This window comes from Uloborus diversus, chromosome 5, assembly GCF_026930045.1.
Source record: "Uloborus diversus isolate 005 chromosome 5, Udiv.v.3.1, whole genome shotgun sequence".
NCBI classification, from domain to species: Eukaryota; Metazoa; Arthropoda; class Arachnida; order Araneae; family Uloboridae; genus Uloborus; species Uloborus diversus.
Window position 1 is genome coordinate 43,533,361 of NC_072735.1, and position 26,329 is coordinate 43,559,689.

A 26,329-nucleotide genomic window follows, 5' to 3' on the forward strand; every position below is an offset into this window, starting at 1 on the left:
TTGTTTTATGATGACGAGAAGTTTTAAGTAAGTTTTATTGCTATCATGTGTCATTGAAATTTATTCACGAAACTTTCCCTATATTTTGTCTTACTTAGAGTACGATGTAATTTTTTTCGGGGCATGAAAATTTCGTAAGTTGACAAATCACAAAGGGGTAAAAAAAAGAAGAAACACAAACTATACATATTAGAATTTTAATCTTCTTGGTAAATACATGAGTGCATTAATAATTTGTATTAAACACCCTATGACTATGAATTTTTAAAAACCTTTCTGTTCCTCCTCACGTAATCGTTTTCACGTAAGCTCATTTAAATTTCGCCCTTTTTGTTGAAGTATGTGAGGTTTTTAGAATTCCAGGTGCAAAGTGGATCCGTGAGTTTACTTAAATTTTGGTTAAATGATAAAAAATGCATTATAATGGAAAACAGTCTTAATTGTGTTTCCAAAATACGTTCTTCATTAAATTTATTCCACCACGAATCCATTTTGTAATCGGATCCCAAACCTCATGTTTGTGGACAAGAAAAATTAGTTTGGAATGTCAATAAAAATAGTAGAGAAAACAGTATTGCGATTGACCACTTAAGCGATCTCGGGGCTTTATGTTTAAAATAAAAAAAGTTTTACATAAAAACAAAAATACATTTTATAATACTATAGTAAGGTATTTATGAATTCATATTGTTTTCAAACACTTTTTATATATTTATCTATACATATAATAAAATAAGATGTTTGTGTGTGTGTGTGTGTGGCGCGCTTCCCGGGAAAATGGTGAGGCCTAGAAAGATGAAATTTGGTATACAGTTGCAGTTTTTGCCGAAGATGTGCACCTCGGGCTTAGATTTTTGAAATTTTACTTATAAAAAATGTTATTTAATGTTTTATGTGTTTTTTTGTACTTTTTTGTACGTTTTACCTCACAGACCCCGAACCAATCGCACCACACAAATATTTTTTGTATTATAGTGTAGAAAATTTAATTTTAAATATGATGAATGAAAAAATTTTGAAGATAGAGCAGTTTTTGTATTTTTTATGAATTTTTGAAAAAACCTTTAATTTGCATGTTTTCCTGGGTTTTATTTTTTTCTAATATCATCCTGCGAGAAGTATCAAAGCCTCATTTCTGAAATTTAAGTTGGTAATAGTAAAAACATTTCGCCCTCTTCAGAAGAAAAAAGTTCTTAAAAATACGCAATAGTTTTTTTTTTTTGCAATTTTTTTAATGCTTAACACATCATGTCTTTCCACGCATCGGTCGAAAAAAAAGCGTTCTTCAATCTTTTATGTTTCTGACGTCACTACTTGGATTTCGATTCGATTTTTAGGATGGAATCTTAAACGCAAACAAATGTTAATCTTTTTTTTTTTAAAGTATATAGCTTACTTCTGCATTTTATGAAGTGATGACCACGTGTTTTTCCGGCAGAGCGCTTGCTTTTTTTCGTTCCTTTTTTTTGTTTTATTTAGGGATTGCATTTATTTCGTCTTCCATCCCCACCCCCCAAGCTGGACGTTTTGCTGTATCTATATTAGGTTACATTTCATAGTTGTACGCATTTAATTCAATAAAAACAGCGAGATTTTTTCCTTTGTCAAACGCTACTTTTTGCACACTACGGGGAATTTTGAAGATAACTTTTTTTTTTTTGCTCTACTTAAATACAAAAAAGGGTTTTTTTTTTTGAGTGATCTTTGTTTTTATTAGGAAATGGGCGAGGAGGTTAAAATAAATAGAGATGGATAAGAAAATCAAGAGATAGATCGTAAAGGTAGATAGCCGCCGAAGGCGGCAATCTTGGCGTAAAAATGTGAATGACACAAAAAAAGATAGAGATGGATTGATTAAAACTGCTGCCAAATTTATTTAAACAGCCGCCGAAGGCGGCAAACTTGAAGTAAAAAGATAAATGACATGTTAGCCAAACAGCCGACGTAGGTGGCCGCTTGCATGGAAAGGCGAATGGCGTAAGAAGGCGAACCAGCTGGTCGCCGCAGGCGGCTAGTTGTGAATAAAGTTAACAAAAAATGTAGGATAGGTATGATACGTAGATGTAGATCTCCCATTTTGGTTGTACTCCAATGTCCCAAGAGGGGTCCTAACAAACTTTTGGAAAATAGACGTTAATGCAAAACCTTGACACCCCAGACACCCCCGCACCCACAAATTTAGTTGGTATATCGAGTTAAAATATCACGGCAAACCATAACAAGTGTTTAGTTCCATGTCAAGTTGTTTAGACTTCCACAATTTTGGCTGAAGTACTGAAGAGGAGGGAAAGTCTCTGGTACTCAGCACTCGAGATAACTATTGGCTAGCGACTACTCCAGGACCTTCAGTATCACGGATTTTCGTGAAGACATACCCCGCGAGTGTTCGGTTCCCGCGCAAAGAAATCCAAAATCACAAAACAACTACATCAGCTGGCGCATTTTCGACGGAATGTGTTTAAAATTTATCAAAGATGATGTTTCTATTGAGAAATCACATTGCTTTTTGTTCTCACTTAATGGTTTTGATGTTTCTATCATTTTATTTCCCCCCCCCCCGCCTCCCTCTGCTCTGCAGCACCTCCATCGATCTGCCGTTGCTGCTGCTCTAGCGAAAACCATCTACAGGTTGCGTCTATAACTTACACACACACACACGCATACATACATACACCAGCACACACAAACACACACATACCCACACACCTACACACATACATACACACCAATCCACATATACTCACAATTTGCACATACACACACTTACCCACACACATACTTACACACCTATACCCACGCACACACACCTACACACCTATCCCCCACACACACACCTACACCCCTACCCCCCCACACACACACATACAAGCCCTTATACTCAAGCCTGCACACAGACACAAACACATACGCCTACATTCACACACAAACTCGTGATTGCGAGAAACATAATTTGAATTCCAGATGTCAAAATTCAAATTAATTTTCAATTTTGTATTTTTTTTATCCTTTTTTTACCAGAGGGGTGCAAGTTTTTTAGTAACCCTTTTTGCCAATATCTGTAAGAGTAAAGTCGCCAATAGCATTATCGTTTCTCCTAATTGTCTTAATCGAAGAAATCTACTTAGTCCTTGCATTGGTTATTAATTAAAAATGAAAAAAAAAACTATGTGGTAAAAAATAGTACTTAGGCATAGTTTAAAGTAGAGCGATTGACTAGTATTTAAACTTTTACAAACGTTTTACACATTTTTGAGAAAAAAAAATCTATTTAAGAAATAAACACAACTAGTTCAAAGATTCAGTTTTAAAACTTTAATTTCAGAAAAAACATACCTCACCCTTTTAACTTAAGATTTAAGATTGGAGTCTGTTATGTATGTTTTCAGTCTAGGTTTACATACATATTTGGTATCAGCAATAAACTGTTTATCACATTTTCATTGACGTTTTACTCGTATAATCATATAGGGTCTGGTGGGGGAAAGTGGTCATACGTCAAATAAATGGCTATAATTTGGAAATAAATGTTCGAATGAATGTAAAAATTTTATTTTACGATAGGGCACTTAAAAACTACATTTTGAATACAAAATTTCACAACTTGCAAAACTTTATTTGGTAAAATAAAATATTTTATGTGAATATGAAAAATTTCAAAATCTAAACACCTCTTTTAACTTTCTTGGAAAATTTTGTTTGTTAGAATTATGAACAGATTGACTGCACAGGAAGCTTCTTACATGTCTCAAAAACTCTTACTCATTAGCAGTTAGCTGAATCTGTTTTGGTTAATTTAAGTAAGATGGGGTAAAGAGGTCATAATATTAGGCTTAACGAATATTGTCCTTTTAACGTCACTTAAACTTTAAGTATGAGGCAGACATAAATGAAATATTACTTTTACTTAATATGTATTGTTTTTACAGTAAACAGGGTTAAATATACGAGTATATTCGTATGCATACTCATATACTCGTGTAGGCACGTATATATACGTATTAACATAAATGCACCAATAAACGCGTAGTATATGGGTAACTGCGAGTATTTTTTGTCTATAAAGATATACATTCGACTATCGATACACGTATATACCCGCTTATACTCGTACATATACGAACACTTATATACTCAGGTAGACACGTATATACGCGTACGTACTCGAAACTCGAGCAGACACTGACACACAAGCACATGATATACATGTATATAAGGTGAGCTTAAACTCTTGGGCAAATTCTTAAAAGATGTAAGAGGGGAGTAGAAGAAGCAAGAATCATAAGAAACATATATTCACAAACACAACACTGACGCGCTACATGCACGCAAAATCCGAACCTAAAGGATGCAAAACAGGTCACAAATTTATTACACGAAGACAATTTTACACAACATTTTAAGTCTTAAGAAAGTGTTAAAGTGATTGATGAAATTTGTGGCCGGTTGCTGTAATACATGCGTCTCAATCACAAAGCACTCTCTGTTGCAATAATGGGACTTTTGAAAAACTTTCAACAGTCGCTGTGCCGTTGTTGCGATGCGTGTATTAGAGCTACTACAGGCCGTAACTTTAACATCTGCTCTAAATAATTCTTAAAAACTAAAATGTTGGTTAAAATCATTTTTTTTACCCCAATGGGGCTGTATAAGAGTCCTACCTGAAGAGGCGTCTGGGCCATAACCAGACCTAGTTCGCTCCCCTACAATGCATCAGTCTTTCATGTCTCACCATTAAGGCGCTGATGTATGACACAGTTTTTTTGAAGCCCAGTTTCCACCAGGGGTAGGCACCTGGGCTCTCTTTGATGTGAAATTGCAGTAGGAATTTGATTTTGCCTAAGAAATTCTAATCAAAACGAATACCATAGAGTTTTTTTACATGCCGCATAATCATACGACATGAGCGCTGATGAGTTTCTGCATCTCGAAAATCCACCGACCAGCATCCCCAGGTCAGAACCCGATTCCACAGACGTACAAGGCCAGCGCCAAACCATCACGCCACCAGCTGGTCAGGTAAAATCATCTTTGTGTAACAAATTTGTGACTTGTTTTGCATCCATCAGTTTCTGACTTAGTGTGCATGTAGCGCGTCAGCGACCATAAGTTCATTATGAGTCTTTGCTTCGTATCCTCCCTTCTCACACCCCTTTGATCTTTGCCCCAGAGCTTGGATTCACTCTGTAAGCATACATGTGTATTAGGGGATATACTCGTGTATACATACATGTACTGATATACACGTAAATGTACGTATATACGTCTATACTGGTACATAATCGTGTTTACACGTAAACATACGTGTATACTCATTGCTTCCATATGTATGTACGTGAGTAGGCATGTACAAACACGCACTGGATGTATCCTCGAAATAACTCGTGTATACCCGTATATGTATGTATGTATACCTATATATGCGTATATATGTCTACTATACACGCATATACTCAGGTATGCATCTATATACTCGAGATACAAGTGCCTACACGCATATAATATTCGTTTATACGCGTATATACTCTTGTAGACACGTATACTGTAGGTAATCACGTATACATTCTTATGTATACCCCGCATATACTCGTGCATATACTTGTAACTATAAAAATAACCGAAATATACAAATATTACGGTTATTTTTAACGGTTTTGCATCTATTTTTAACTATGACCACTTTACCCCATGCTATGACCACTTTCCCCCACCCCATGGGGTAAAGTGGTCATAAATACATAGGGAAATGAAACTGTTATAAAACTAATTAAATCAATATTTTTTCCCCTGAAATTCTATGTATTGTGTTCTTTAATAATGCAATGTAAAATAACAATAGAAAAAGTTTAATTGTTTAAAGAATTTGTTTTATTTAATATCCACTTAAGTTGAAAACTTATGATTTTATGACCACTTTACCCCACCAGACCCTACCCTTTCAATGCACCTCTACTGATTGGCATCATTTCTTAAAAAGGTGTAAAGAAGCAAAGAAATTATCAAACTACACTGTAGAATGAAGATCCATTTTGCAATCTGTTGCCCTCTTCCAAAGAAAAACTAAGGAGAACAAAACAAACAGCAATTTATTTCGCCCAGGAGAGAATTTCGCGGAACAACAAAATGCTTTACTAATCCCCTATAAATTCTTTCGCTGAAAAAGGACACTGCCTAAAACTGAGGACCCCACCAACACTAAAGTTCTGATTTGTAGATGAAGTAGCACATTATTAAATACTTTCTAAAAGCATCGTATTCCATGAAGTACTGCTTTAAAAATACTAGTAGAGTATGGTTAAAAAAATGCGATGCTTTTGAGTAGGATATTATTGTCATTCGTTTTATTATCATTAATTATATCATTTTTTGTTCGGAAAAAAAAGTCACTAAATTTATTTTAGCTACAAGTTTACTGGTATTCTCAGGTTCAATGAGATGACACCTGCCCTCAGCTCGGTTACTGCATCCTCTGGGTGAAGTAACAGGGTTGTTGGTTTATTGCATGAAATTGTTAGTTATATTTTATAAGTCGGATAGTTTACTTATAATTTTTTTAATAATGAATACTAGTACCGTTTGGGACGTTTTCCATATTTTTTTAGTTTTGGGCTTTTTCAGTAGTTGAGTGATGACCCATTAACACAAAACAAAACGAGCTGATGTGTGCATCCCATGACTTCCTTTTACTGCAATCCATTATCCACTATAATATTAAAATCTGTTCGCGTCCGTCTGTCTGTCTGTCTGTCTGAAGATCGATCTTCTCGAGAACCACTGCGAATCGGGAGTCAAACGAGATACCGATCAATTCGAAATTTTCCAAAGAAAACAATAGGACCAATCTCATAATTGTACGACTTTAATTAGCAGAGATATTAATTAAAATGTTAATTAACATAACGCTATTCAGGAATTTTTATTTCTTTCCTGTTGCCATTTTGCATATGGTTGAGCAAATAAAATTCTAATAATTGTGTCAAAAGAGATTTTTTTGGCTGCTGTCCAAATCTTAAAACAACGTTTCCATCTAGAATTTCATTTTAATTAGTTTAAAATTGGTTGCTCTATTCGGACATTTATCGTCTGTCCTTTCTTATTTTGTCACATTCAACGTTCTTAACTCTTTTCAGCATGTGAAAAATGTTTCTTTAGTAATGTTTATTGATTGAAGTGTAAGTTTATCATTCACCGGCCTCATATTTGGGTACATTTAGCATGTGCGACTAATTATGTTTATTTTCTTGGACTTTTTTCCGTCACATGGGTGAGTTTTTGAATTGTAATAAATCTCTTTTTCCTTCCTGTTTCGATTTTTGCAATACAGTTTGTATCGTTAAAAGAACACGTTAAATTAAGATTGTTTGGATTTCTTTAAGTGAAACAGAGTTGAACAAAAAAGATTGTGTTTAAGGATTTTAACTAAAGCTTAATTGGAATCTGATGGCTTGATATTAAATTAATGCTTATTGGTATTTAATAAGTCTTGGTGCTTTAGTTTCACGTAATCAACAAAAAAGTGTGTGTCATTTTATGTAAAAAGCTGATTGTAATTGTGCATAAATATTTCAGATATATTCTATCAGATTTAATTCAGTTTTAAGTGAGCACATATTATAGTTGAGAATGCATATATTTTCATCTTTTGTGCTAATTGAAAATACTCATAACTTGTATTATTGATAAATATGATTAACGTTAAAGATGTTTTTGCCAAAAATATGCTCTACTGGTGTTTTGCAAACCTTGTATTACGCGTAATTATTTACTCCTTAGCGCTTTAGAAACTAATGTCAGAATAATACAAAAACATCAATTGAACAGCTCTTTCATTTTTTAAGTAGCCCGTGCAACGCCGGGCACGCAGGCTAGTCTACTATATATTAAAATCTGTTCGCGTCCGTCTGTCTGAAGATCGATCTTCTCGAGAACCGCTTCGAATTGAGAGTTAAACGAGATACCAATCAATTTGAAATTTTCCAAAGAAAACAATAGGACTAATCTCGTAATTGTGCGACTTTAATTACCGGAGATATTAATTAAAACGTTAATTAACATAACGTAATTCGGGAATTTTTATTTCTTTCCTGTTGCCATTTTGCATACGGGTGAGCAAGTAAAATTCTAATAATTCTTTTAAAAGAGATTTTTTTGGCTGCTGTCCAAATCTTAAAACAGCGTTTCCATCTTAAATTAGTTTAAAATTGTTTGCTCTATTCGGACATAGCCTTTATTTTATCGTCTGTCCTTTTTTAAATTTTTACATTAAACGTTCTTAACTCTTTTCAGCATATGAAAGTTGTTTCTTTAGCTATATTTATTGATTGTAGTGTAAGTTGATCATTCACCGGCCTCATATTTTGGTACATTTAGGTGTGCAACTAATTATGTTTATTTTGTTGGACTTTTTCCCGTCACATGGGTGAGTTTTCGAATTGTAATAACTCGCTTTTTCTTCTCTGCTTCTATTTTTGAAATACAGTTTGTATCGTTAAAAGAACATGCTAAATTAAGATTGGATATCTTGAAGTGAAATAGAGTTGAACAAAAACGATTATTTTTAAGGATTTTAACTAAAGCTAAAATGGAATCTGATGACTTGGTATTAAATTAATGCTTATTGGCATTTATTTAGTCTTGGTGCTTTAGTTTCACGTAATCAACCAAAAAGTGTGTGTCATTTATGTAAAAAGCTGATTGTAATTGTACATAACTATTTCAGATATAGTCTATCAGATGTAATTAATTCACTTTAACGTGAGTACAGATTATAGTTGATAATGCATATATTTTCATCTTTTGTGCGAATTGAAAATATCATAACTTGTACCATTGATAACTCTGATTAACGTTAAAGAGATTTTTGCCAAAAATATGCTCTACTGGTGTTTTGCAAACCTTGCATTACGTGTATTTATTTAATCCTTAGTGCTTTATAAACTGATGTCAGAGTAATACAAAAACATCAATTGGACATCTCCTTCATTTTTTTAGTAGCCCGTGCAACAACGGGAACGCAGCTAGTTATAATATTAAAATCTGTTCGCGTCCGTCTGTCTGTCTGTCTGAAGATCGATCTTCTCGAGAACCACTGCGAATCGAGAGTCAAACGAGATACCGATCAATTTGAAAATTTCCAAAGAAAACAATAGGACCGATTTCGTAATTGTGCGACTTTAATTAGCGAAGATATTAATTAAAACGTTAATTAACATAACGTTATTCAGGAATTTTTATTTCTTTCCCGTTGCCATTTTGCATATGGGTGAACAAATTAAAATTCTAATTATTATTTTAAAAGATATTTTTTTGGGTGCTGTCCAAATCTTAAAACAACGTTTCCATCTAGAATTTCATTTTAAATAAGTTTGAAATTGGTTGCCCTATTCGGACATAGCTTTTATTTTATCGTCTGTCTTTTTTTTATTTTTTAAATTCAACGTTCTTAACTCTTTTCAGCATATGAAAGTTGTTTCTTTAGCTATGTTTATTGATTGTAGTGTAAGTTTATCATTCACCGGCCTCATATTTTGCTACATTTAGGATGTGTGACTAATTATGTTTATTTTGTTGGACTTTTTCCCGTCACATGGGTGAGTTTTCGAATTGTAATAACTCTTTTTCCTAACTGTTGAAATACAGTTGCATCGTTAAAAGAACATGTTGAATTAAGATCGTTTGGATTTCTTTAAATGAAACAGAGTTGAACAAAAATTATTGTTTTTAAGGATTTTAACTAAAGCTAAATTGGAATCTGATGACTTGATATTAAATTAATGCTTACTGGTATTTATTAAGTCTTGGTGCTTTAGTTTCACGTAATCAACCAAAAAGTGTGTGTCATTTTGTGTAAAAAGCTGATTGTAATTGTACATAAATTAGTCTATCAGATGTAATTCATTTTAACGTGAGTACAGATTATAGTTGATAACGCATATATTTTCTTCTTTTGTGCTAATTGAAAATACTCTTAACTTGTATCATTGATAAGTATGATTAACGTTAAAGAGATTTCTGCCAAAAATATGATCTACTGGTGTTTTGCAAACCTTGCATTACGCGTATTTATTTTCTCCTTAGCGCTTTAGAAACTGATGTCAGAGTAATACAAAAACATCAATTGGACATATCTTTCATTTTTTAAGTAGCCCGTGCAACGCCGGGCACACAGCTAGTGTAATAATAAAAGTGTCTCGAAATAAGCGAAAAAAATAAATAAATAAACATATTCACTCCACGTTTGTTGCGAGAAGACAAAAAAATAAATAAATAAATAAATAAACGTTTTATGCAGATAAATTTTCACAATATTGGCAATTTTAATGTGATTCAATGGTAAACTCTCTAAATATGGACAAATTAAAAAAAAAGGCATATTTGTCGCCAAGTAGGCAATAAAACTTGGCAGATAAAATGAAAAAAAAAATCAATTTTTACAGTTTTATGCTTATAAGAAATTTGTGGGATTAAAAACACATTTTTGTTTCATTTTATCTGTGCCAAAAGAAAAGGGGTGGAGTTCAAGTTCAGACTCCTCTTTTGAAGTTCAAAGTTAAATTTCTGTAATGAAAATTAAAGTTTTTGACTAGTATAATGACTAATGCTCAATCTATTAACTGTGAATGACACCTAACTAAAATAAAACCCCATTTCATTGGTTAGATAGTAATCATATCCTCTAATGCGAATATAAGATCAAGATCCGAATCAATAAATATGTGCATTTATAACTGTAATTCAGAGGAACATATTTGGATCTGTATCAATTACTTCGTAAAGGGAATTAAAGAGCTTTAATTACATAAGAAATATTAAATATTTGATACATTTTATTGCACTTGAATTTATATTTACTGTTAAATTCGCAGGGGATTAAAATTTGAAGGTTAAATTCCTTCAATCTTCAATTTTTGGATCCTGTCTTACAACGACTGTTCTTAAAAAACAACAAGATGCTTAACATGACAAAGTGGTTAGTTAAAAAAATGTATAAATAACTAGCAAAAGTTATCTTGTTTTCTACCCACATGAAATCAAAAAGTTGTATTTTATCAATTGTACCATTTTAGAACAAAAAATACCACAATACCATTAATTATACCACAAAACATTACAGTATGTAAACTTGATCTTTAGTGGTAACTTTTTTTTGTTGTTAGGAATATACTATACGTTTAGTAATTTAGTGAAAATATTGCAATACATTTAGCACTGTAAAATATGTTAAATATTAACTTTGCACTGCATTCCTCTGTAGTTTTGAAAGTTTACAACTATGTCTACAGAGATCTTGCAAATCTAACGATTACGTTAAACACATGCAATGCCTATTAGCATTCATAACAATGCCTACTAGTTAACTATAACTAAAATCTCTTAAATAACAGTTTTCCTATCTTTATTTATATATCTTCGAAATAATGAGTTTTAACTTCGAAAAAAATAAGAAAAGAGCTTAAGAAGAAAAACTAACACTTGCCTTCATAGAAATATGTATTGACATTTTGATCATGTCCATATTGATTTCGCTTCAACAGCAGAAGGATTGCTAGATTTATTTTGAAAAAATATTTCATTCCTAGACTATTTTGTATTCTGGACATGTTTAACAAATTCCAAGACTTCAAAGTTTTACTTTTTTCCTTTAACTGTTCAATATTCTAAAGCTTGAATATTGAAAAGAAAGTAACTTTTTGTCCAAAATCAGATACTTTTGTGAAAAGACTACGAATGCTAGCATTTTCTTGCCTGTAACAGCTTACGCATAAGAAAATTGCGTTTTTATATGATTCTCTTAAAATACATTTCTCAGGTAAATTCTTATTGTGTTATTTACTGTTTTTTCTTTGTGCTATATAAAAATATCTGGATATTGATGCAGAGTGTTTATGCAATATGTTCGTCCCAATTGTAATTTTTAAATAATCTAATTTACATAGCACCTCGTTGTATCGCTTATTTGGATGCATCGAGATTTTCCTTTGCCTCCCGAAAAATAATAATTAAAGTTTTTTTTTTTTTTAAATGTTGTATTGTTATATTTCTCAGAAAAAGTTTTTTTTTTCAATCAATGAATATTATTATCATATTTTCCACAGACTTGCAGACCATTGTTAATGCAGTTTAAATTGATAATTTCGATTCGTATTCCAACATGAAACAATAAAAATATCTTAAATTAGTTTTCCTTTGTTTAAGAGAAAAACTGATAGGCAATTTCATTTTTTATTAAGAAAATCGTCTTCATATGATAATGAACTAATATTTTTGAAGATGCACAAGTCATTTATCTTTACGTTCGTTGAACTCTTACTTTTTATGACATCGGTTACATCGCGTTTTCGGATATACCGCGTTTTTTTGTTGTCTTCCGACAAGCGCGATATAACGAGGGGTTGCTGTATTGCTGTAGTTTGAAATATATAATATGTATCCGTTCATCTTCTTATTGAGAATGGAAGCTATTGAAAATAGTTCTTAAGCATTAGGTCATGCAAAAACTGTATTTTTTTTTTTTATTTTGTAAAATAATATATAGCAGCATGATTTAATAATATAAATACGTGCTTAACCTGAACCAAGAAGTGGCAAGTGTTCTTACGGTAGTCAAACCTACAAAAGTAGAAGTTGATTCATTTTAAATCGCAATATTACATTAACCTTGCTGTAAGTCATGTATCTTCTCTTCATGAGGCTGCATTTCAGAGATCATCTCCACAAATTGCCATCTTAACACAACGCTTACACAATTTAGTAGTATTCTATATAATTATCAGGGAAGAATATATTTTAATTTTAGTTTGTGTTTAAATTTTTAAAACTGATTATTTTCTTCAGTTCCAAAAACAATTAATAATAATAATCTTACGTTTTAAAAGTTGCAATGAAATGCGTGAAGCCATGGTAACCAAGAAAGTGGAATACCACTTAAATTCTCTTTCAGATACATATATCTTTTTTTATAGATTCTTAACAATATATCTACTAACTTTTAGTAATTCTGAGGTCAGTGCCGTATTATTAAAAGTCCAAGAGATGTCAAAAAAAAAAAAAAAAAAAAGCATGAAATATTCAAAATGCTTTTTATTTTACTTGAAACTTTTCTTGTATTGTCTAAGTTTCTTATAAGCTTCCTTTCTATTGTTCAAAAAAAATGTTTTACACCAATGACGTTGAAAGATTTTAAAGTTTTCTTTAGTAATTTCAGCACAGTTAAACTATGCCTGTTGAAATTAATCTCGGATTAATTTATTATTTTTATTTTCATTTCTGGACTAGTTCTACTGTAGAAATAAATCACTGCATTTGTGCTGAGGCATAACAGGAAAATTCCAACATTGTTTAGCACAAATAAGCAATTTACTGAATTCACGTGTTGGATATGTTAGATATTTCCTTTTATTAGTTCTACCGTAGGTTTCATTTTTCGAAGAAAAAAATTGCATTACATATCGACAATGAATTTGCCAATACAGTAAAACCTGTGAAGTTGACCACCTTTGTAACGCTGACCACCTGTCCAAGTTGGCCGCTTTTTTCAGGCACGGAATTAGTCTTTATCATATAAATCAACCTCTGTAAGTTGACCACTAAAGTAGTGCACCGCGAGTGGGCAGCGTACACCGGTTTCACTGTACTAGTTAAATTGTTTTTGAATGATGAACAAGTTAATTTTAAGATATCATTCATCAATGACCAGGCGGGAGAAGAAAGCACACAGTTTTTATTTACCTTATATAACTTTCATTTATAAATAATGAAACGACGTCATATAGAGAACAGGGATTCAATCTCGCATCGTAAAAAAAAATAAATAATTTTCACCGTCTAGTTACTGAGTATGCATCAGTTTATTTGTGCACTGTAAAAAAATTCCAAAACGTTACTGGTTATTTTCATGGAACGTTTCGGGATTTCAGAGGTTTTTACCTATTTCCCCGCAAAATCAAATATCTTTGAAAAAAGTTTCCTGAATTGCTAAAAGATGCCCGAATGCAGACTTTTCACTGGTGTGAAAAATGTTTTTCCTACCAGTTTAAAGCTTGACTGAGCGTGTTTATTACGTGTATCGGCTTTAATTTAACTACGGCCCGTCTGGATTGACTAAGCTCCCAATCGGAGCAAATAAGTCACTGGATAGTTGCAGCTTTGCGAGGCAGGTATCGCAGGCAAGGAATATGTTTGGATCTTGCTTGCAATTATTCGCGTATCTTTGGCCATGATTGCGCTAATGCTTCTGGAGCCTTCTTGGTAAACCAGGTAGATTCTAATCAAATACATTAAACTTATTCCATTTTTCTAGAAGGTTCACGACTGACTTTAGCAGGAGAGATTTCCCAGTATTTCAGGAAGGTTTCTGACTTTTATCAGAAAACGTTCCTGGTTTTTGTAAGATAAGTTACTGGTTGAAATTGGGCATATCAGCTGCCTATTATTTTCCAGGAACCTTTCTGGATCGTTTTTACAGTGTGGAAATCAAATGCAGTACATAACTCAAACAGAATTATACACCCAACCCCCAAATAAAATCTAGTAACAACCATAATATTAGCCGATTAGTCGAGGATGCCCTCTCACCCTCTCACTCGTTAGATGATCCTCGTTTTTCATTAACCTCAAATTTAAATTATGTGTTCTTTTCCAAAATAATAATAATAATAATAATAATACCTAAGCAATAACAAGTTATAGATATCATGCAATTTAAATCTGATCATACATTTAAGACTTAATATCTACAGAATACTTGAAAAAATAGCCAATATCAACTTCTAGGTAAATAGATATAACTTGTTGACTTTAAAAATGGCTACTGTGTCTTTAACTTTCGAGTGAATTCCACACAGTTCCACGGTTTATTTATAACGTTCAATATCTACTTATATTTGCATCTGTAACTGAAGTTATTTTTTACTCGTTGCAGCAAATCGCTCCGTCAGGACCCCACTAGAATGTCAAGTGTCTCTAAAGACGGATCATGAGAGATTTCTACTCTCGAGTATTATCAATTCATACACTATTCCAAATAGTGGCTCACGCATTATATTAGTCATTTTATAACTGATGACCCTACGAGGTTCTACTTCTTAGTTACTACCGGCTACAATACCGAACATTCAGTATCTTAAACTTGAAGCTGGTTGGTGGGAAGGTGTATTCTTTTTCGAAACCATTGCACTAAAAACTTTTAGCAAAAACTTAGTAATTGTAACCAGAAGAAATTAGAAAAAAGTCCTAACCCTACTGAACACGTGCTTAACGCATGCACAATACAATCAGGGGTGGATATAGTTAAATAATGCCTCATCCACCGTGAACGAACGTACTGTTTTAGGTACAAAAAGTTTTTTAAGCCGACGGGGGGGGGGGGGCAAGAAAAACACCAATTAGACTTGGCAAAAGGCACATAATAGGGAAACATCAAATTAATTTCATACGCAACAAAAAGAGGTAGTATTTCAAATATTTACTTTGAAAAATAGTTAATTGTAATACAGAGCAGTAGAAAAAGTACTGCAACTATTAACATTTTATGCAAAAAGTGTTTGAACACAATGTGGAAGGATACTCTACGGTTTAGAGGAGTTCATGATCCCCACGACCCTCCCCTTTTTTCCGCCCCTTAACACAATAGTTTCTCACGAAATATTACTCAAAATAAGTCTTGAGTCCTGTTTAATATTTTTTATAAACAATCACACAATTTGTTTTGGGAAAGTAAACTATTATATATGCCATTGCAATACACATTTTACACTCAAACAATGAAATGAATTAGACAGTACCCATTTTAAACTGTCTTAGAAACACACAAATTCATGTACAACAAAAAAATTCGAAAATACATTTCTTTCTCAGCTTTCATATTACCTGTGACAAATAATTTCCCAGCTGCGGCGCTTGGGGCAACTTCTCCAGTCAGCCGGTTTCTAGTAACACACCGGTAACTTTTAAAACCATCCTCGATGTTTGCTCCTCGAATATGGAGCTCTCCAGTGGGAAATATGCTGTACCTCCCACCTTTAAGGGAAAAAAACAAGGGGAAAAATCCAGTGAATTCAAAATCTTGACGCTGTACATTTATTTCAATCCTCTTTTAGAATAAAAATGTTCGTGAAAAAAGAAGCACATTGCTCCTGGGAACACTACTCAACTGCTTCTGTTCGTGCTCTGCTGAATTCGGATGTAGCTTTAGATATATTTTTTGAATTTCAAAGAAATTCTGGCTTCTTTTTCGGATGAAAATGCTGGATTTCAGCTTAAAGCTTATACTATGCGTAGCTTAGACAAGTGCAGTAATTTGAGTGTCTTAAAATGGTAAGTAAAATCTATAAAGTAGGTTAAGCACATATATAATGTGCCAGTGAATTGATAAAGGTTTTAATTTTGGGTGCTTGGTAAAGTAATGTTATACACGTTTTAGTGTATGTGATGGATAAACACTTTTTTGGAAAATTTTTAACACATTTTCTAAATATACTGTTTGAAATAATTGCAGAAAACACTGTCTAAATCTTGTAAATATTGTTAAAGTTTAATGAGCATTGAATTAGCCAACATTGGCAAAAGCAAATTTTATCAAGAAGTCTTCATTATGCCCTTGTCATAAATGTTAACACTTTTTGTTTGAAATTAAATTTTATTTTCTTAAATAAGTTAGTGAACATATTTGCATTTTTTAACGTAAACTGTTGATCTTAAAATAGTATTTTCTGATTTTAGCAATCAGTTTTTAATAAACTTTAACACATGGTTTTGTTATTACTGTATATTGTGTATGCTCTACATTCTCAATGTATGCATAATATTTTCTATGTTTGATTTTAAAAAAATTCACTATCAATAAATATTATTTTGGGGGTTTATTATATAATAAGCTTATATTCATCTAAGCAGTTTTAATACATTAAAAAATATATTCGTATTCCGATCGATCTTTAAGTATAGTACGATTTATGCTATATTACCTGGTGAAATACAACATCCTGTCTTTAACATTTAGTCTAGGACAAGGAACTTTAAAATAAATAATTATATTTTTTGATAATTTATTGGGACATAGAGGGGCGAATATAATAGGAACTGTAATAGTTCGACCTTGAAATACTAGTACAGATACATATTATACATAGTTTTTGATGTATATAAAAAAAATTCTTGTGAGTCTAGCATTGATTCAAATGTGTGCGCAATTAGACATTACTTCTAATTTAGGCAGAACGAACAAAAAATGGATACGATAATAGCTTTTTGTTTCTAGGAAAATAAAAATTGTACCAATAATTCAGAAATGTAAGACATACCAGAAGAGTGTTACATATTTTAATTTTGAAAGATGGTTTTTGTGCTAGTGCCGTATCTCTCTCAATACTTTGTCAAATTTCAAAAGCAAGGCATCATTTTAACTATTCTATATGCAAGAAACAACGCACATTTTTTTTTATTTCGTGAAAATAAATGATTTCTTCTGTGTTTCATTACACATTGCATCAATGCATAGCATCCCGTAGACACTTTGTTTCTATTGCTTAAAGCGTACAGGTAATTACGCTAAATGTCATGACTTCGAACCCCATAAGTCGAGACATATCATCATAGTGATTTGCTTTCTTGAGCAAAATCCTATTTTTCAAAATCTAATCTAATTGCTGGCTACTGTTCTGATGTTGTTAAAATCAGGAAAACAGGCATTGATTTTAGCATGGTAAACTGGTTTCACTTCTTAAAAAGAGTTAAACAAAGTAGATGCGTCAATTTCAATTTTTTTTATAATTACGCATTACTTTAATGCATTGCACCCTTAGATCGGTTAGTAGCTCGGTTAGTAATAATTCGATGAAAACGGGATTGAGCATCTCATGAGACAGAAAATGTATTTTTAATGCTTTTGAATGACTAATTGTCTACAGCTGAATCCTTATCCAAACTATATTAAGTAACTCATTTGGTTTTGCATGGTTTTAAACCACAGTTGTGCTGTTAAAAAAAGGAAGGAAATAAGAACTTTATTTTAAAACGGCAACTCGCAGTACCATCTATATTTCTCATGTGTAGTGTTTTTGTGGGTACATCATAACATTCTTAATACTTTATCAACTTTAGACATCTTTTTTCGCCACAATTAGTGAAAAAAAGGCATGTTTGCTGTTATTCAAAAAATAACTTTAAAAAAAAATGAGCTTTCGAATTCCTTCTGTCGAGGGCGGGTGCTTTGCACGCGTCAGCTAGTAAATTAAAATTAATTGAAGACAACAACAATAAAAGCTAGTAGTTTATTCTACATACATTTGTCATCAACCATGGTCCTACTAAATTTCGCTTACGCTTATAGGCCGTGACAATCGCTAAAACTCATCGCAACAAAGAGGGTGCTAGAGGGAATCCCTGTTTTCCATTACGTTGCCATTGATTGGTAGATGCGCAGGATTCTGTTTAACGCCTCTTGCGGTCAAAATGGGCAAAGTCCAATAAAACATAAAGAAACGTCGAAACATTGACGTCGATTGTTGGATGCATAGGATTCCGTTAAGCACTTAGTGCTGTCAAAATGAGCAACATTTGAAGTTTCGAATTTTTTGAGAATTTCAAGAGCGGATCATAATTGCATCGGTTTAACACAGAAAAATTATAAATTATCAAGGCCCGTTAAGCGTCAGCGCTATCTAGTGGGGCCATGGATTGACTTAAGGTGCATATTATACTACGTTCATATGCTCTCACCTCTATCTGAAGAAGCCATAATTGTCCTGGAATCGTCCCTCACCCATGAAGTTACAATGACGTAATCCTTCATGAAGCTTGGAATGCTGCATCTTAGAACTGCTGTATTTCCACTCACGGTATACTCATCAAATACTTGAATTTTATAGGGTTGCTTAACCACTGAAATAAAATAATTGAATTAGTTACTAAATTCATCAAATACAATATAACTTTGCACGTAATTACGTTAAATTAATCCCTAAATAATATTTATCTACACAAAACAATTGATATTAAAGTATTTCTTCTTGATTGATTATTTTGGTACAAAAGAAACTATTATAAAAAATACTATCAAATTGTATTGTTTAATCCGGTATAAAGAATATGCAAATACGTTTGATGCTTAGGTAATGCATATTTTCATGTGAAACTTATGTTTGAGTTTTAATGAAACTGCATGAACTAAGAAAAAATGGGGAAATTACCTGTAACATCTTCAATGTTGTAAAGTAGAGAGTCTATAAAAAGAAACTTGCAGAAATACTTATTTTATTTATTGAAAAAAAAAGCATATTTTATTTGAATAAACAATTTAGTTATTTTGTTATTATTTTTCAATTTGTTGTAATACTAAAGGATTCCAACACGAAGAGTTTTGAGTAATAAAACAATACATGTTTGATGTAACTTTAGATTTTGAAGCTTTGGAAAACTTCTGTTTACGTTTTCTAATGCATATGATTTTTATGGTTAAACCTTAAAGTTGAGACAAAAATGCATTATATTAATTTTAATTACTATATAACATTACATTTGCTTTTATACAATGCAAAAAACTGTTGTAGAAAAATATTGCAATCATATAAATGGTAAATACAGAATATAATAGAAAACAGATATTATTTAGAGTTCGGATTACAAAATCGACTTAAATTAAATCATTTTGCACTTTTATTCAGAATAATTTTAATCACTACACAACTTTAGATTTTTTTATGCAACGTATAATATATTTTGCAGAAACAAAATTGCAAACAAGAAACTTCATAATAAATACAGTATATAATTGAAAAACAGATATTATTTAGAGTGCGGATTTACTGCAAAATTTGATTTAAGTCATATTACAGTTTTATTCAGATTTATTTCAAATACAGTAGAACCTCCATTAAGGGACACCCCCATTAAGGGACAAATCCATTAAGGGACACCTCCATTAAGGGACAAATCCATTAAGGGACACCTCCATTAAGGGACAAATCCATTAAGGGACACCTCCATTAAGGGACTCCTTTATTAAGGGACACCTCCATTAAGGGACACCTCCGAATAAGGGACACCTCTATTTAAGGGACATTTTTTCTGGTCCCAGCCCCTTTGACTAGGGACTTCCATGTATTTACCTCTAATTAAGGGATTTTCTGTTTAAGGGACAGTTACAAAGCCAAAATAATGTATAAGCGCATAAGAAATAGTGTATTTTTCTGGAATTCAAGTTTTTCTGTTCCTCTAAAAATTAATTGAGTTAAGTTTGACATAAACATATGTGAAGGAAACAAGTAATGTAGAGTAAAAAAAAACTTGTCGAAATTAACATGCATGATTTACCCTCTGAACAACTAATTCAAGTAGGTTCAGGGCCGACGGAGAGTGCACAGAAAATTATTCGCTTTGTATACAATAAAACGTAAAATATGAACATTAATTGTAATTCACTTAGTCCTACAGTGTTAATTACATAACATAAAGCAAATATACGTAATGAGTTACACTTCAAAATTATTTCTGTATGCAACAAAATTTAGTCATTGCAAAATTTTTTGTTAAATTTTAATTAATAAAATAATATAAACTTAGAAATTTGAATTATTATGAATTTTATTTGGCACTTGTGGTACCCGCACGGCTTTGATCGTAATAGAAAAATTAAAAGGTCTTTTGGTTCGCCTGTATGTTTACAAATAATGTATGGTGAATTTTCTCGCCAGTTTGCTTGTACCCATGTTACGGTTCCACGTTATGATAATTTCGTATCTCGCCAATTGGCTTGTGCCCATTTTATGGTTCCACGTTATGATAATTTCATAATTTACTCGTGCATCTTATGATATTTTTTTTCTTAAAATTGGAATAGAAAAAGAAACACATCGAATTTTCGAAAAATCGCTTCGAGGTGCACACCCCCATTCTACAAAATAACTTTTTGCCAAATTTCATGAAAATCAGCTGAACGGTCTAGGCGCTATGCGCGTCACAAAGATCCATACATCCAGACATCCAGACATCCTCCGGACAGAGAAACTTTCAGCTTTATTATTAGTAAAGATAAAGAAAAGATATATGAAACATTTTCAGTATTTAATCATAAATCAATGTTTATTGTGATATTATACTACTAAGTACACAGCATGCATCAATTCATCCACCTCCGAATAAGGGACACCTCTATTTAAGGGACAAAGTGTCTGGGCCCCTTAGTGTCCCTTATTGAGAGGTTCTACTATATTAAACTTTAAAAACTACTATTCTTTATTTTTTTGTTTTGATTATTATGATTATTTTAATAAAATTGTCTGATTATATTCATTATTATTGTTATAAATTTCAAAAGCAACATATTTGCTTTAATTTCTTTCATTTTCTAAAGTAACTTTACTACTACACTGAAAAATAAATGGAGGCAAGATTGCATCAATATCTAATATGCATAAATAAAAGTGTTCAAAAGCATGTTCTGCTGAAACAAGTACAAACCTGTTAATTTTTAAATATCCTTAATTGTATTAAATGAAAAAAAAAAGTCATAAGTTCAGAAACAATTGTTCTCTCCCAAGATCTCTTTACTGCCAATAAAGTCTTTATCCGCAATATTTTTAAGTATGTTCCAAGTTTTGTCTAAATCTAGTATTGTTTGAATTTTTCTCCTCCTTCAAACAGCAATGCAAATTCCATACTAATGTGTCTTGACAAAAACATCCAATTAGACAAGCATTCTAAACACAAAGAAATGCAATTAAGAGCGGATTTTCCAATCTTCTGAAATGACAGAGAAAGAGCAATTAAAAAGAATTCCTAATTAGTGAAACAAATCATTTTTTGCTCTTGCATCAAATGAAGTTGCTCGAATACGGAAAATTAAATAAAAAAGAAATATCTAAGAACTGTATTTCGTCTTTTATGCTCCGCTTTATTAAGATATTTTCTTTAACCCATTATTTTAGAAACAAATGTAAGATGGCAAAACGAACATAAGGTTTAAAGGAATCCAGAAATGCCATTTTCCTTTTCTTTTATGCAAGAGTATTTTCTTCATGGAAGAAAACAACTTTTTTTCTGTTGTTTACAGTCTATTGTTTTCTTTGACGACATAAGTTTTTATTTATCTTGCTCGTAAGTAATGAATGTCTTGCGGAATTCCAATTGATCATTTACTTTATAGACCCGGTATTGTTCGAATATTTGCTTTATGCTTAAGAAAATGCATTAGATACAATCAATACAGGTATTCGCTTAGCTATAACTGAAAATCAAATAAATGCATAAAGTTATTTTAAAACAAATATTGAATGAATGTTTTTAAAATACAGGGCACTTATAAACGTTTCCTCATATTGATAAATTTTATTTAAAAACATACTAAATTTTTTTGCGCATTTCATTTTTTCATCATATTTTATTTTCCTATTAGTTAAATATCAGTTAACGGAAAAAAAAAGTGGCGCAAACATCAAAAATTTGAAAATAGCGTCAGTAAAAGAAAAAAAAATCCAAGAGGCACCACAAGGAGGGAGGGGGGATGAAGGTTAGTGCAAAACTTCATAAACACTCTATATTAAACTAATTTCAAATGCAAATTTAAAAAAATAATGCCTAATACAACTGTAACGTAAATAAGAATTTAAAACATTGAAAAAAAAAATCATAGCATCGAAAAACCTACAATAAATAATAAACAAATGAATTAAATGATAGTGATTTTTACAACACAAGTTATTGGTGATAAAAAACTTCATATTTATGATGAATGATAAATATTTAATATTTTTATCTAAGGAAGAAATTCATCTTTTGATTCAAAGAGAAGAACAGTTCTGGAAAGTTCTTCACGCTTTGAATGGTAAAAAATTTAACATTAGTTTCAGATTTCATCCTATAAACAGTGTGCCCACTAAAGTCCTTTTTCAGTCTCTTAATTTCAGAAAGACTGCTGCTATCTTAATAAAAATGGGGTCTAGATGTAATTAAATGGATATGCACTATAAAATGAGACTACTCGAAGCACCGCCTGGTGGAAAACTGCTGAGTCAGCTTTTATCTCTCGAAAACGCAACGTGGTTATAGAGCGTTATCCATTTAGTACGAAATGGCACCTCATTGACATGTATGTGTAAAATAGAATGGTTAAAACGTGCATTTGGTATTCATGGTTTCACGAAAATTTCCCGGATTCACATTCATGTGATGTCACAAAATTTGAACTGAAGGATAAAATATATCCTTCCTGGTAAAACATGAAATCGGAATGTCAAACAAAGGTAAATTGTAACAATTTGTTACTCTCGGAGCGCAGGAATTCTCGGAAAAACAAAAGCACGACTTAGCGTTCTATTCTTTGCATTGATGTTCACAATGTGTCTTTTCGTACAAAATCATTGATGCTTCACAACTTTGTTAATATTTTTCACTTTATCTCAATCCATATTCGAGATAGAAAGTATGATTCCACAGTTTTCCACTAAGTGGCACTGTGAGCTAGTTCACTCGGTAGCGCATATCCGATTTACTATGCCATACCAACACGTTTATAAAGATTGAAGCAGCCTTTCCGAAATGAAACGGATAACAAGGGACTTTAGTGGGTACACTGTATATACTTGGGACACTGTTCCAAGTTACTAATATAAAAAATGTGCCTGCAAAAAATATCAAGTAAATAAATTATTCAATTGCATGGAGAAAAATATTGATAAAAAATACAAAACGATAATTATTCGGATGACAATAAATATGTCCTACGGTTACAGAAACGTTGTCACTGGTAAGAAAATGGAACCTGTCGAAGGGTAGAAGTTGTTATGCCAAAGTATTACATATATTATTTTTACTAATTAAGATGACTGTTAAAGTATAAATGAGGCAGATTTCTTCGCTCTGAATTTTACATACAATAAAGGAATGAAAAGAATGTGGAGAAGTGTTTGTTGAAAGGGTTTTTAGAATGAGGAACATATATAGCTAAAAATCAGCAGCATCAGAAACTTTGTTGTTTCATCAAATACTTTTGTGTTTTCGGATATAGAGTCTAATGCTGAAACATTACATTCAAGATAATTTAGAAGGTTGGGGAGACAATTCATACTTTTTGGGAAACTTCATTCGTCAACCCGTAAAAGTCTACAAGACCATTATTTCCATCTATGGTTCCATTTTATTACTTAGGAATAAAATAAACGTCACTGAAATGACAGCATGTGTTTTTAGTTAGTATCTGAAATTTCATGTGTGAAACGAAAACAAAAAATATTTTTGAGTTAGAAAGTGAGATGGTAAACTAAAGGCAATTTATTATTATTTACTTAATATTTGAAAAGATATATTTACACAACTATAACTTGTCTCCAAGTTAATTTGTAAGACCCATCCATAAAGTAATTTATTTGTACAACTTGAATCACACGATTAATATTCTACTTAAAAGTTCTAAGCTGCTCCATATATTTGCACTTGACTGTGTCGCAGTAAAACATTTTGTGTCATTCAATTATCAACTGGGAACTGCTTAACCTAATACTGTTGCCACTCTCCGCATGCCATCATTATCAGATATTTTGTGAGACAGTTTTGACGAAAGTTTTAAAGTTTTAAACATTTGTAACCGATAACGATTCAAACTTTTGATGGTTTTCGAATTAGCTGAAACGGGTAAGAAAATCTTATATTTGATTTTTGCGTGTTATTGCGACAATCCAAGATTCAATGATTTTAGGTATCAATCATTTACAGATTTGTTTCCAAACAATAGAAACTATGATACATGCGTCTCGAAAATGGAATCATAACTTAAACTACATCATCGTCAATGTCGTCACTGCTACTTAGATACTATCTATGCCACTTATCAAGACGTCATGCCCAACTAAGAGACAGGGCATTAGTCTTTCCATTTCAACTAATACCGTCGCCCTCTTTCCCATGCTCCCAACCCATCATTTTCCAACGCGCTGAATGTACGAGCCATTTTCCAAGCAAAGTCTCTTATCTCCAGGCCATTTTCTGTGGAAAAGCTTTCTGAAAATTCCCCTCCGCTCTCTACTTGCGTTTCCTTTCATTCTTTCAGAAATCGAGCGTGCATCTAATTGTTGCAATGCTGCTGCAACTCCTTAAATAAGAATTTCCAACAAGTCCCTGAGGGTTCTGATTTCTTTCTGGACACGGCGTGCATGTTGAAAAGCAGACTGTAGTTCTGGTTATGCTTTTAATATTCGTATGCTATATGGATGACTTTAAGTTAAGAAGAAAGCATTATTGCTCCTACTAAATCGTATGTAGTGATGCAAAGTGTTTATCAAGCTTCGCTAAATCCATTGTAATAAATATGATTAATTTGTAATAAATATTTTTCGTTGATTGCATCCAGTCCATATTGTAAAAAAAAGATAGAGATTAGTTGTCAGCAAAGATACACAGAAAATCTCTATTCTTCTTCTTTTTCTTCTTTCTCTTCTTTAAAAAAAACCATCCATAAATAGTGATGAATTCTGTCTAACATGCAACATTTTCCATAAAAAAAAACAAAAATTCATAAATACTCAGCTGCCTTAAACTCCCATGCAAAGTAGGTATTAATTAAGGAGCTATTTTTTCCCCGAAATTAATTATCTTATTATTTAATGTAGCATAAGCAGTCACATATTCAAGAAGAGATGCTCTAGTACAACCGACTACCATTAATCGGTTTAATCTACTTTTAAGTACATTTGCCATGAAGAAACAAGTTGAAACGGTTCTTTTTAAAGAAAAACTTTTTTCTTGCAGGTTTAGATTAAGGAGTTACTACCCATTCTATTTTTTATTATTGTTTTTCGACGGAAATCAGTCATTTCATTCTATAGTTTATCCATTATGTTTAATGATTTTTCAGTTTTCAATGTTTCTTAAACTTAAATAAAAATTGTGTTTACTTGTCCATTGAAAATACACTTTTTAAAAACTTTTTTTAACTAAAATTTTGCTAATTTTTATTTTACCAATTCAATGAGATTAATACATATAAATATTTAAGATGTTTATTCGCAAAATATATCTTAAAACGTAATGATTTTCTTCAAGTGTCAAAACCTGTGTAATTTGAAAACTTTGACGAATGACTACTTTAAAAAATATATTTTGCATTTGAAATAGTAAGTAAACTTAATAAAAGAAAAAAAAATCTGCATTTAATCATTATTTTTATCACATTTTCTACAGTTTTGTCACACTTTTATGTCAACTAGTTTTCACCAAGTTTATTTTTTCTCAAACATGATATAAGTCTTCAAATATTTAAAATTTGAAAATGTATGCTTGTATTAATATTAGTTTAAGAAAAATGATACTACACCTTTCATGCAAATTCTGCACTCACATGAGC

General features: G+C 31.9%; 1 protein-coding gene across 1 annotated transcript in view; it reads right to left on the reverse strand.

The window, feature by feature from the left end:
• The window catches only part of LOC129223379 (cell adhesion molecule Dscam2-like), a 288,920-nt gene that overhangs the window by 155,916 nt on the left and 106,675 nt on the right, over nucleotides 1–26,329 (reverse strand). Inside the window, exons 3-4 of the mRNA XM_054857958.1 lie at nucleotides 18,715–18,876; nucleotides 15,865–16,014 (exon numbers count right to left, since the gene is read on the reverse strand). Coding sequence (XP_054713933.1) covers nucleotides 15,865–16,014; nucleotides 18,715–18,876 — 312 coding nt within the window. The remainder of the gene's footprint in view (nucleotides 1–15,864; nucleotides 16,015–18,714; nucleotides 18,877–26,329) is intronic.